This window comes from Trichechus manatus, unplaced genomic scaffold (assembly GCF_000243295.1).
Source record: "Trichechus manatus latirostris isolate Lorelei unplaced genomic scaffold, TriManLat1.0 scaffold00012, whole genome shotgun sequence".
In the NCBI taxonomy this organism is placed as follows: domain Eukaryota; kingdom Metazoa; phylum Chordata; class Mammalia; order Sirenia; family Trichechidae; genus Trichechus; species Trichechus manatus.
Window position 1 is genome coordinate 27,467,108 of NW_004443948.1, and position 14,450 is coordinate 27,481,557.

General features: G+C 41.5%; 1 protein-coding gene across 2 annotated transcripts in view; it reads right to left on the minus strand.

Annotated features, from left to right (window-relative positions):
• APP (amyloid beta precursor protein) overlaps positions 1–14,450 on the minus strand; it is a 125,928-nt gene that overhangs the window by 27,926 nt on the left and 83,552 nt on the right. For both annotated transcript variants that reach the window (XM_023726656.1, XM_023726658.1), the window contains exon 7: positions 2,080–2,301. In XM_023726656.1, coding sequence (XP_023582424.1) covers positions 2,080–2,301 — 222 coding nt within the window. The remainder of the gene's footprint in view (positions 1–2,079; positions 2,302–14,450) is intronic.

Below are 14,450 nucleotides of genomic sequence, written 5' to 3' on the forward strand. Positions count from 1 at the left end.
AGGACTTGAAGTACTTACTGATGAAGATCCAAGACCATAGCCTTCAGTATGGATTACACCTCAACGTAAAGAAAACAAAAATCCTCACAAACGGACCAATAAGCAACATCATGATAAACGGAGAAAAGATTGAAGTTGTCAAGGATTTCATTTTACTTGGATGCACAATCAACACCCGTGGAAGCAGCAGTCAAGAAATCAAATGACCTATTGCACGGAGCAAATCTGCTGCAGAAGACCTCTTTAATGTGTTAAAAAAGCAAAGATGTCACTTTGAAGACTAAGGTGTACCTTAACCAAGCCATAGTATTTCCAATTGCTTTATAAGCATGAGAAAGCTGGACAATGAATAAAGAAGAACGAAGAAGAACTGATGCCTTTGAGTTATGGTGTTGGTGAAGGATATTGAATATACCGCGGACCGGAAGAACGAACAAACCGGTCTTGGAAGAAGTACAGCTAGAATGCTCCTTAGAATCGAGGATGGCGAGGCATATTATCAGGAGGGTTCAGTCCACGGAGAAGGATATCATGCTTAGTAGAGGGTCAATGAAAAAGAGGAAGACCCTCAATGAGATGGACTGACACAGTGGCTGCAACAACGGGCTCAAGCATAACAACAATTGTGAAGAAGGCGCAGGATTGGGCAGTGTTTTGCTCTGTTGTATATAAGGTTGCTGTGAGTCAGAACCAACTCGAGGGCACCTAACAACAACAACAATAGCGCAACATTCTGAAGGAAAAATCCCAGTGTGTATTCAATCTACATCAGTGAGATTAGACATTTTTCCCAAAAAGTTCTCATTAGAGATGAATAATGAGAATTTTAAATGGTCAAAATGTGTCTACCTATAAAAGATGACACAACCTGGACTCTAGTAATAATACAATTTAATAAGGAAGTCACTCAAGTCTTTGGTAACAAAACAGCCTTAAAATATTTTCCTCTGTGTAAGAATTATCTTTGTAAATAGTTAAGTCTTAGTCATCTTTTGCTTTATAATTCGCATTGCTATTAAAATCAGATGACATTGCTATGAGGTACTCTTTTTCAAATTCAGGAAACAAATTTGGGGTGATTACTCACATTAGAAAAATAGTCATATAAAGATTTTCTGCAATGCTTCTTAAAAAAAAAAACTTTCTTGAGTACACGTAACTTCTAATATTTGATTTAGATATAGTCTGAGGAGTGTATTGATTGCGTTTTATGAGGTATGTATATTAAAAATACGAAACCACCATCAAAGTGTGCTACTTAAAGAAAATCACTGGTAAAGTCCTGTGTGTTATTGAAAAGCATGAAATTAGTACCTACAAATCAAGGTTTCCATGTGTTTGCAGTTTCATACTTTTGAATATGTAAAAGTGATAGGGAATAGGATTTAAAAAAAAAAAAAAAAACCTAAACGATGCTCCCTAAGTAGATATTATTTGAAAGGTTCTGTTAAGAAATATCTGTGAAGAAAGAACATCTGCCATTGCACAAATTTACAATAAAGAAAATTTTACTTTGAACTATCACAGGCAAAAATATTTAGAGCAATGTGTTTCTTAATTTTGACAGCTGCCTTCAATTTAGCTTTCTAAATACAAAATTGTTTAAATCTTATGCAAAATTACACTTTATTTCGAAGTGGTTCTTATCTTTGCCTTTAGCATTTAATGCAATCTGAAATTTTACATAAGAATAGTCAATAAGGATTATTTGGGTGCCTTCCAAAATCTCCATTCTTGCAGGCCCCATCAAAACTTCTTTCTCTGCCTGGTACATTGTGATTTCCACAATCCCACCATCATTCTGGCGGTATGTTCTGTCTGCACGCTTGGAAAGTGGGCATTCCAGATTACTGTCTCATCAACACAAGTAGAATATTATGCTTTCATTACGGAAGCAACAAAATGCCTCTCAGTGAGAAAGTATTTTAAAAAATTCCTATCAAAAACCACTACTCACGAATATTAAAAAAACACACGCGTGGACATAAACATATGTACGTGTTATGTATGTGTAGATATAGATAAATAGATATATGCTGAATACACTAAAATGTTCTCCTTCCCTGCTGGGACTCTTACCTTCATTTTCGGTGTTGGCTGGCACAGAGTCGACCCCAAAAGGATGCCACGGCTGGAGGTCATCGAGACTGAACTCGCCATTCACGGGAAGGAGTTCCACCGTGGTTTTTGTTTCAGTCAAAGATGGCATGAGGGCATCATTTCCATAACTGATTCTTGGTTCACTGATCATGTTGGCCAAGACATCATCTGAGTAATTTTGCTCTTTCTGAAGCAGCTCATCTACATGACACAAAACAAAAGCATCTCTTTTGTGGGTAATAACAACAATCACAGCAGCAACAGCAGCTACCATTCACTGCCTTTAACTGCCTTACGTGCTTGATCTCATTTAGAGCCGTGGCTTGGGTACCATTATCTCCATCCTAAAAGACAAAACAACAGTTGCTGTGGAGACAGCTCTGACTCATGGTGTCCCCCGGGTGTCAGCTGTGCTCCATAGGGTTTTCAATGGCTGATTTTTCAGAAGTAGACCACTACGGGCTTTCTGCCAAGGTACCTCTGGCTGGACATGAACCTCCAACCTTTCAGTTAACAGCTGAGCACGTTAATGGTTTGCATCACTCAGAAATTCTATCTCCATCTTGTAGATGTGAAAACTGGGGCACACAAAAAGTTAAGCAATTTACACAAAGTCACGGCTACCAAGTGGTGATGATGGGATTTGAACCCAGGGACGATGGCTCAGATGACTGATGTTCTCAACCTCTCTACCACTGTCTTCCCAGCTTCCGGAAGAGAGAACCTTAAGAGTTACATTGCCACCTCCTCCTCTGACACATAGTATACAGATGACCACAGAGGAATAAATGGCATGCTTTGATGTGGTACCTGAGGTGGCTGGTAGTAGCGCGCAACGTACAAATCTCTCTCAAGTCAAAGGATGTACCCAGAGGACCTTGAGTCTCTCCTTGAACACTTGCGAGGACAAGGAATGAATAACTGACAGGCAGCCCACTCCATTTTGCCCAGTTCTTATTGCTTTGCCGTGAACAAATCTGCCTTCCCCAAATGTTCTCCTGGTGCTACATGACCTAAGTTCTGAGTTCTAAGTTCTGAGGCAACAAAGATACTGTCCCCTTGCCCTTCCAGATGCAGCTCTGCAGACATGAAGCTCTACTCCAGCCCTTTCTTCTCTGGCTAAACATCACTGTCTCCAATGTTTCTCATGTGACCTGATACCACATACCTTGGCCCTTCTCCTCTGCTGCTTTAATTTTCTGAAAACTGCTACCAGCACTGGTTTTTAAATTGACTCCTCAACAAAACCTTAACGGAACATAACTGACTTATCTGAAGCTCTTGTAGTCTAGTAAAAATCTTCAAACCATAAATTTTAGTATCAATATGCATTTTTACTGGGGAAAAAACCCCAGTAATACTGCTTTAAAAACTGACCCCGGGGCATCACCAAATTTGTATTTGAATATTATGTTGTCAAAGATTGACCAGGTTTTCCTGTGTATCTTCCCCACAATTAGAGGCCTATGGTTAGCATATATGCTATTGACAATATTTCATTAGTCAAACATCACACTTTCTAATCATGTTGTCAAGAGTTTACTGTATTATATAAATTTCAAACCAATCCCAGGTTGGTATTAATGCTATAGAAAATGAAGAAAATGAAACCAGTATTTAAACTTGATTTGTAACATGATACCATCATCCTTCAAACCCTCTTTTAAATTGACAAAAAAAAAAAAAAAAAAAAATTCTGATCAAATATATCCATTAAAACAATTTGAGAGAACAGCATGCGATTAATATCCTTCTAAGGAGTGAGTTTTATTACAAGATATTATTTTACATGATAGAATTCCAAGCAAATCAGTCCTTTTGAAGTCTAATTTGAGTTATAATATATATCTCTTCTCTACAGCACCAATCTAAAATTCAGTATTTGATGGCTGAAATGACCTTTCCCATACAGATAAAAGGCACCCATTAGACTTCTTCCAACTTTTTCATGTCTTAGAGTCATGGGTAATGACTAATAACTTAGCCAATGTATGATTTAATAAATTAAATGGGCATTTCTTTTATATAAATCTTATGCTTCTGACTGTTAAGCATTTACTAGACTACAGAGAGGATATTCTGGCATAATAACTACGTATGCCTACACCTTCATCCTGAAAAAGGACAAACCTTTATCAGCGCTATCCGCTCTTGGCCCTACTTGGGGCCATGTTGTTCCTGGTGTCTTTGTGGTCTTTACCATCACTTACCTCTTCCATCTGGAAGTTTCTTCTCTTGCCCCCCATATGCAGAAGTGAACTTCCTCCCTGTCATGGATTGAATTATGTCCCCCCAAAAATGTGTAGGTCATGATTCCCAGTATTGTATGATTGTGTACCATTTTGTAATCTGATGTGATTTCCTCATGTGTTGTAAACTCTATCACTATGATGAGGTTATACGGATGAGGTCTACAAGATTGGATAGTGTCTCAAGCCAATCTTTTTTGAGATATAAGAGAGAAGTGAGCAGAGACACATGGGAACCTCATACCACCAAGAAAGCAGTGCCGGGAGCAGAGTGCATGCTTTGCACCTGAGGCTCCTGTGCTGAGAAGCTCCCAGACCAAGGAAAGATTGATGACATGGACCTTCCTCCAGAGCTGACAGAAAGTGTTCCCCTGGAGCTGATGCCCTGAATTTGGACTTATAGCCTACAGGACTGTGAGAGAATAAACTTCTCTTTGTTAAAGCCATCCACTTGTGGTATTTCTATTATTATTATTAAGACACTTCCCCTTACCTTTCTGTATCCCCTTAACTTGTATCTCTTTGCATCTTTCACTACAATTCTCCCCTTTGGAAATCCCATCCATTCTCATAACTCCAGGGATCTCCTACCTTTGAATGAATCTGAAATCTGTTTCTGCAGCTTTGACTTCTCCCTCTGGCTCTAGTTCTAACAGCTTGCTGGGTGTATCACCTAGATATCCCTCTTGATCCACAAAATTCGCATGCACAGTACTCAGCGGCCCTGTTCTCCCTCCTGTCTTCCCATTTCTAATCACAGCAGCACTGCTCTCCCAGTCACTGAGGCTTGAAGCCTTCAGAACCACCCATGATTCTGGCAACTCCTTTTTAATTCAACTTCTGAATTCTCTCTTACCCATCTCTTGCTCCCCTTTCCCATGGTCACTAGCCTGGCTGGAACATATCATTATTTTTTCCCCTAGATAATTGTGATGGGCTCCTCATTACTCTCCCTACTCTATTTTTTATCCCTCTTCGAGCCCTAGTGGTGAAATGGTTAAGAACTCGGCTGCTAACAAAAAGGCTGCCAGTTCAAATCCACCAGTCGCTCCTTGGAAACCCTATGGGGCAGTTCTACTCTGTCCTATAGGGTCGCTATGAGTCGGAATCGACTCGACAGCACTAGGTTTGGTTTTTTTTTCGGTTCTGTTCCCCAACAGAAGATTGGATGGATAGCTGCTCCCCATTTCAGTGGCTCCTTATTTTCTACTGAATTGAGCCCTAACTCCTTTGCCAGATGCTGAAGGCCTTCCACGATCTGGGCTGACCCCATCTTTCTAGCCAGGAGGCCTACAGCTCCTTGCTGTATACTCCACACTCACAGACTGAACAATCTGGGTTATCCCACACAGGATTGTGCATTCTCATCAGAACACCTTTGTTTTCTGTTCTCACTACCTGGGATGCTTCTCTCCCACCTCTGCTTATAAATCACACGAACTCTTTAAAAGTCCAGAAAAAATGCCACCTCCCTATGACTCTCCTCTCAACAACTTTATGAGGTAGACAATATTATCCTTTGTTGTTGTTGTTATTAGCTGTCGTCGGGTTGGCCTCCAACTCACAATGATCCCATGTACAACGGAACTAAATGCTGCCCCGTCCTGCAGAACTTCCACGACTGGTTGTGGATTGGACAGTTATGATCCACAGGGTTCTCACTGGTTGATTTTTGAAAGTAGATCACCAGGCCTTTCTTCCTAGTTTGTCTTAGTATCCTTACAAGATAGGAAACTGCTGCTGGAAGAGATTGGGCCAACCTCTTCAAGATCACACGGCCAGTAACTATCAGTGCTGAAATTCAAGTCCCCGGCTGCATATGCCAACCTCCATGCATTTAGCCCTGATGGATTCAGCCTCACGCAGTACTAGAGGAGGTGGCTCACTCTTAGTCATCATTCGCTTGTTCACTTACAGAGTAAATTAAATGTAGAACTCACACATTAGAAACACAACTCAGTTCTAGTATCTTCAGCAATGTCATCCTCACATATAATTTACCTAAGGTTTACTGAGTTGCAAGCTGACTTGATTACTACCAGCCCCATGGAATGGAATGGTTACTATTTTCTTCCTCCAAGTAGGCATGTCCCAGGCACAGGAAGCTGGAGGGGGTCCTGTACCATCTCAGACCTTGGCAGTGAAAAGGTAGAACAGGGAGTTGTCACAGGTGGGAAATCTCCCATCTGTCCCTCATGGGGCAATTCAGGTGGAGCTAAATACTGTGAGCCTTTTTCTCTTTCATCTTTTACACTGTTGGTAGGACATTTCCTCCAAATGGTCCCCAGAATGCTGAGCCCCATGTGGTTTAATGTTTATTCGAATCAATTTCAGGAAACGAAGGTGAGAATATAAAAACTCTGAAGACAAGCAGCATTCTTCACAGAGTGAAAAGCACTTTTTTTTGGGGGGGGGGGGTACAAAACAGCAAAAATTCATGTTCCTATCTTAATTTAACATAGGAGATTTAGAAATAGCCATCTCTAGCTATCTGATTTGGAACAATGAAGTCGGAGTGTGGTTTTAAGGGAGAAACAGAGGGTGAAAACGACAGACTGCCATTAGTTAGAGAAGGATTCAATCCGTGATGGTAAGACATCTAAGGCAGCCGGCCACCTCGGGACATGACTCCAGGCTGAGGATTTTACCAGCGGCTAACACAACTGACACCCAGCAATTCAGTGCATTGGAAAAAACCTGGGCCAAATGTGGTTACTTCATTGCTAATTCTGACTGGGACTTTATCTTTGACTTCTGTGCTGAGACGAATCATCCAGAAACCATGCTCCTACCATGTTGGTGGTCCTGATGGATTATCCTTTTATCTGAATTAATTTAATATTTTATTACAATGCTTTGATGGCCTATATTGGGACTTTCCAAAGCTTTTAAGCATCCACATTTGCCAACTGCCATATTAAGCTGAAAAACTAGGCTCATTTCCCCTCAAGACTCTTTTTTTTTCCCTAAAAGCTATCTGTTATTGCCCAAAATTGCAGCAGTTACCTCTAGAGTCAAATGTGTCCTCTCATAATACCCAGGCAATTAAAAGTTCAAAGTGGAAAGATTTAACTGAACGCAATAATGCTAATATTTAACCTATGGTTTCAGCAGTACCAGAAATTGACGTTCAATTTCGAATATTAAATACAAACCGAACACTATCACCTTGCCCTTTTAAAAAAACGCTTGGAAGATGCATATTAGACATGTTAAGGCTGTTGTCAGTTGCTGTTGAGTCAATTCTGACTCATGGCGACCCCAGGTGTGCAGAGTAGAACTGGTCCATCGAGTTTTCAAGGCTGTGGCCTTTCAGAAGCAGATTGCCAGGCTTGTCTTCCAAGGTGCTTCTGGGGGAGTTCGAAATAGCAACTTTCCAGCTAGAAATTGAGCGCATAACTGTTTGCACCACCCAGGGACTCCTATGTTAGACACACTGATAATAAACTGGAAAGAAACAAAAGCAAAGCAAACAAACAAAAACAACCAAAACGCCCAACTTAGCTATCACTGCAAGGGTTTAAAATAAAGAAAATAACATCAATAGAAACACTTAATAGTGTTTTGAATGGCTAATATTTTCTTTTCCTATAGAAGAAATAGAATTCCATAGTAGTTCATTTTGAGAGAAAAGTCCTCATAAAAGAACTGCTAAATGGGAAACAGATGAATTCTAGATAATTCACATAATATCCTTTTTTTAATTATTAACCCACTACCCAAACTCCTAAAAACTTAATTACCACATTTTAGGTTTCTCAAGAAAATCAAGTTTATAGACATTAGATCAACCTTCTTTTACATGGTTCAGTTATAATTACCGAACTATCTCTTCCACAGGTTAAACATATTTGGGTGGGGAGGGAAATTTCCTTCCAATAAAAAAGGTGCAATCACAACCTTTTCCCTGTAAAACGTGGCTATTACAGAGCTGGCTTGGAGGCTGGTGAGAATGTGAGGTCTGTCCGCTTGTTTTGTTTTGTCTGGATCTAGCCTGCACTGCTTCCCCCATCCCCATTTTCCAATTCTTCTGGTTCCTGCAGCCTGTCCCTCAATGGAAATTCTCTTTCAGTCTTGTCAATGGAATTCTCATATGACCAATTCCTAACTTTTTAACAAATATTTACTTATGCATCTGCCTGAAAGGAAGATACACAAATAAATATTAAACCCTGCGCAATATCCCCCCAGAGGCTTGCTGGCACAGTGGTTAACAGCTTGGCTGCTAACCAAAAGGTCACCAGTTTGAATCCACCAGCTGCTCCTCGGAAACCCTATGGGGCAATTCTACTCTGACCTATAGGGTCGCTGTAAGTCGGAATTGACACGATGGCAATGGGATTTTTTTTTTTAAATGCACCCTTGATAGCTGCACTGGAAGTATCTGTAAAAAGGATGTATTCTTTCCCTTGACCAACAAACTCCACTGTAAATCAGCGGTCAACCATTCTAGGCATTTTGCCCACTCCAGGACTGGGAGATCGGATTTAATTCTCAAATTACAGTTCTGTCCATGTCTGATTCACCATTCATCATTATCACTGCGACACTGTTTATTATACTCAATCTCACCATGTCCTCTAAAACTCCCTAAGCAGCCTTGCATTCCTCATCCATAAAACTAGGGGAGGCTGGACTAGACGGTCTTTGCAACGCCTTCACTTTCAATCCTGTGATCTATACCTCTGCTACTTGGACGCCCCCTTGGAGCTTGGTGTTCTGGTTAGCTGCCGTTGAGCAGACTTACGGCGATGCCACGTACAACAGGACAAAACTGCTGCCTGGTCCTGCACCCTCTTCATGATCTTTTGTTGGTATGTTCAAGTTTATTGTTGCCTTACAACCTAGGGGGCTCATCTTACACCATTATGTCAGCCAATGTTCTGTTGTGATCTATAGGGTTTTCACTGGCTGATTTTTGGAAGCAGATCGCCAGGTCTTTACTTCTAGTCTGTCTTAGCTTGGAAGGTCCACGGAAACCTGACCACCATGGCTGACCCAGCTGGTATTTGGAATACCGGTGGCATAGCTTCCAGCATCACAGCAACATGCAAGCCACCAGAGCGAGGCAAACTGACAGATGGGTAGTGGATGAGCTTGTTAAAAACACAGACTCTCAGGTTCCACCCATGCCTAAGGAATCAGAATCTTCATGTTAACATGATCCCTACGGTCTGAGAGGCCCTACTCTCCCTCATTCTGACCATGAACTGTATGACTTGTACTTGACCATGGTTGAATTCGTTCACAGGCACCACTATACAACGGGTTCACTTATCCCTGTCATAAGAGACAAAACAACAACAACAAACAAAAAACAAAACAACGAAGGTGTAAAAGCTGAGAATGGGCAGCAAACATTTCCAGAAGCAGCCTTACTTCTAAACATCTTAAATTCATGTTCATAGAACCCAACACATTCTGTTGTCTTGCAGCTATAATTAACGGTAACATTTCTGTGCCAAAAAGCCACAGGAAAAGGAAGAATGGCTAGATATGATCTCTTTCCTCGCAAGACCATTTATCAGACCAGTAACCACACACCAGCCAAAGCAGGGAAGTCTTCAGGGAGCAGATCAGTGTTGTTCAGACTCTGAGGAAAAGGTGTACTTAAAAGTGTAGAGGGCATCGCTATGCTTGTCCCAGAAAAGTACAGCTCTCTCCTAGTGAGTAATTTACCTTTAAGTATGGATTTACTGACCCGCAGTTCAATGCAGCAGTGCCTGTTTAGAATACTGATTTGGGGGAAAAACCAAAACCAAATCCATTGCTGTCAAGTCAATTTCTGACTCACAGTGACCCTACACGACAGAGTAGAACTACCCCATAGGGTTTCCAAGGAGGGGCTGGTGGATTCAAACTGCCAACTTTTTGGTTAGCAGCCTGAGCTCTAACCATTGCGCAAACAGGGCTCCAAAAAAGCCTATATTTTTAAAGTGATTTTTCTACATGGTAGGCATGGTTTTGAGGGATGGTTTGATTAGTGTCTGACTCATGCTATAACTGAATTGTGATAGAATCGTGTCATGCTATGGAAACCCTAGTGGCACAGTGGTTAAGAGCTATGGCTGCTAAGCAAAAAAGGTCGGCAGTTCAAATCTACCAGCTGCTCCTTGGAAACCGTATGGGGCAGTTCTATTCTGTCCTATAGGGTCACTAGGAGTTGGAATCCACCTGATGGTAACAGCTTTTGGTTTTTTGAGGAGCCTGGTGGCACAGTGATTAAGTGCTCAGCTGCTAACCAAAAGGTCAGCGGTTTGAACCCGCCAGCTGCTCCGCGGGAGAATGATGCAGCAGTCTGCCTCCATAAAGATTTATAGCCTTGGAAACCCTATGGGCAGTTCTACTCTGTCCTATAGGGTCGCTATGAATCAGAATCGACTTGTAGGCAATGAATTTTGGATTTACTGCCCCTTGATTGCATTAGATCAATTACACTAATGACACTTTCCATTTCTGTGCGCATCAGCTCATCTGATATCCACAATAATCGTTACAGAGAGATTGCTATCTCCGTTGATAGCTGAGCAAACTGACATCTGTCCTGAGAAGTACACCTGCAATTAGCAAGAGGCAGAAGTGGGATCTCAACTCAAGTATCCTGCCTTCTAGTACAACTTTATCATGATTCAATGAAAAACTCTATTTTATTTAACTTTGATAACTAACTCTATTAGAGAAATGTTACCCTATCTATAATCACAAGCATCTTGTGATAATGTTTTGCATATGTTATTTTTGATGGATTTGGAAAGGGGTGGATTCAATGATGTCTCTTTGTTCATATGAATGAACTAAGGCAAAACGTGGTCCAACTCAAGGCCACAGAGCTTCCTGATGGTGGAGCAGAGCTGGAGAACCAGGTGTTTTCTAGCTCCACAACCACATGATGCTCCTCCTCCACTAAGTGATGCCATATCTGACACTTCGTCTTTGACAATCCATCCTCAGCAGCTGTTTCTCTCTCTGACCACCCATCTCCCACTTCTTTAGAGTGCCATTTTCTCTGGAAGATTGGAATGAATATGGTAGCTAAATACATTGTCATTAGGCTTCAACAACTCTGAGTCAAAATTTAAACTGATTTAGACTCCTCTGGACTTTGAGCTGTTTAAATGTTTGAACAGTGGGTTGGCTCTGTACGTGCAACTGAACCAAATACCCCCTTTCATCCACAGTGTATGACTAGGCTGTTTCAATGGCTGAGGGTGAAACAGCCCTGTAGGATGCAGCCATATTTTTCAAATTGGGGAAAAATTTATAGACGTATTATCTTAAAGTAACACTGTCCCACAAATCTAGATTTTATCTTTGACCTCTAGACAACTGGGTCGGTCCTCTTATTTTTAGCCACACTATCAATCTTGAAAATCTGAGTCAACATTCAGATTCTATGTCTGAATCTGGGTTTATTCTTCATTAGTACTTTTTCGGCTACAGCTCTTAGAGTAGGACACGCTTTGTCCACTTATGGTAATAAACTGTCCCTGGAGAGGATACAAATAAGGCTGCATATCACTTGTGAAAATATTCCTCATCACAAGTGCCATTTTCCCTGAAGTATCACATGTCTAGCTTATGAAGGAGGGTATGGAAGAAGTCCTTTTCCATTTAAGACAAATTTCCTTTTGGTTTTCAAACAACGTAGATCAAACAACGTAGATCAACCAGTGGCATCAGTCAGAAATCAAGATAAAAGTCAGCAGGCTCTGCTCTCTGGCATCTAAAGACAGATTAAAGGGCTCCTTTTACATGTTTACTTGGGAGAACAGTGCCAACGTTCTGATCTCATTTCCAACTACAGCAGGGGACTTGGTCCTGCCTGGGTAGTTAGGAACATAAGCAATCCGGGGTGGGTGGGGGGTGGTGGTGGTGGTGATGGGTGATGGTGGTGGTAGTATTCAAAAGTTTAGATTAAAATACCAGTTTATATACTATAGAAAAAATTTCTGAAAGGATGTAGTATTGAGGTTATAACACACACACACACACACACACACACATCCATTTATACATGGAGCCCTGGTGGCGCAGTGGTTAAGCGCTTGGTTGCTAACTGAAAGGTCGGTGGTTTGAACCCACCAGTTGCTCCTCGGCAAAAACATGCAGCAGTCTGCTTCCGTAAAGATTAGAGCCTTAGAAACCATGTGGGGCAGTTCTACTCTGTCCTGTAGGGTCACTATGAGTCGGAATTGACTTGATGGCAATGGGTGTGTGTGTGTGTATATATATAAAACCTTGGGAGAAAAGGCCTGGCAATCTGCTTCCAAAAACTAGCCAGTAAAAACCTTATGGATCACAACAGAACACTGTCCAACTTGCTTGCTTTGGACACATCATCAGGAGGGGCCAATCACTGGAGGAGGACATTATGTTTGGTGAAGTAGAGGGCCAGTGTGGGAAGGAGGGACCTTCATTGAGTTGAACTGGAACAATAGCCACAATGATGGGACCTGAAAATGCCGGCAATTGTGAGGATGATGCAGGACCAGGCAGTATTTCGTTGTGTTGTATACAAGGCCATTACGAGTTGGAGCTGACTCGATGGCAGCTATCTACCTGTCCATCTATATATCTAAAAAACAGCTCAAAGTAAAAAAAAAAAAAAAACATGGGCAAGAGGATAGCTAAGGCTGCACACTGGGGGATAAAACCAGAAGATATTTAAGGAAGTGATTACGATAGAAGTCAGGACAGCAGTTACTTTTGGAGGGAGATGGGGTTGTAACTGGGATGGAGCAGAGGAACGTCTTAGGTGGCTAGAAAAATTGTATTTCTTGACCTGAGTTCTTCCTATGGTAGCAGCAAATACAGGGTAGAAAGACAGGTTCTATCTAGACACGTTGAGTTTGCAATATTCCAGGACATCGTGCTGAAGAAGTCCAAGAGTCACTGCAAATAGGGGCTTGGAGAGGTCATGTCTACACTGCAGCAATCTACAAAGAAGCATCAGAATAAAAATAAGTGTTTTCCAGATTGCAGCAGAATTTTGCTGATGTTTTGGGAAAAAAAAAAGTAAATGGAATACCCCAAAAGAGATTTAACTTTACTGAATTCTACAAGATAGTGAATAGTTCGACCCATAATGAAGCTCCGTGTCCTTGCTGAAAATTTTTCCAGTGTCTAACTGTAGTGCTTAATGCAATAAAATTAGGTTGGTGGTTATTGTTAAGAACTCCAGTGTGATGTTAAGGTTGTGTGTCAACTTAGCTGGGCCATGATTCTCACTGGTTTGGCAGTTATGTAATGATGTAGTTATCCTCCATTTTGTGATATAATGTAATCACTTTCATGATGTGATCTGATATGATCAACAAATCAGTTGTAAGGAATGCTTCCTTGGGGGTGTGGCCTGCATCCAATACATACAGACGTTCTGGGAAATCTTGCTGACTTATGCTCACTCGGAATCCTGCATCTGGCTCTTCATCATCTGACCTCTGGTTCCTGGGACTTGAACCAACAACCTGCCCTATTGCCTGCAGATCTTGGGATTTGACAGCCTCCGCAGCCTGTAAGGCAGCAGCCTGACGTCTGACCTGCTGATCTTGGGTTTGTCAGCCCCTGAAGCTACATGTGTCAGGATAAGGCTTCAACCTGACGTCTGACCCATGGACTTGGGACCTGCCAGCTTCTACAACCATGTGAGTCATGTCCTTGATATAAAATTCTTTCTCTCTATATATACACATCTATGCTTCACTAGTTTTGCTTCTCTAGAGAACTCAGCCTAAGACATACAGGGTGCAAGGTATTTCTTATACCTCTCCTTTAAATTACCTAGTATCCCTCCTGATGATTAAACCATGAATCCTGATACTAGAAATTGTACTCCATTGAGCCTGACAGAAATTACCCTTGCCAGCCACTTCCTCACTAAGAATGTTGTTGTGTGCTGTCTAGTGGATTCTGGCTCATAGTGACCCTGAATGACAGATTAGAACTGCTCCATAGGGTCTCCTAGGATGTAATCTTTATGGAAGCAGACTGCCACATCTTTCTCCCTCAAGCGACTGGTGGATTCAAACTACCAACCTTTCGGTTAGCAGCTGTGCTCTTAACTACTGCACCACCAGGGCTCCTTCAGGAAAGCAGAGGGCC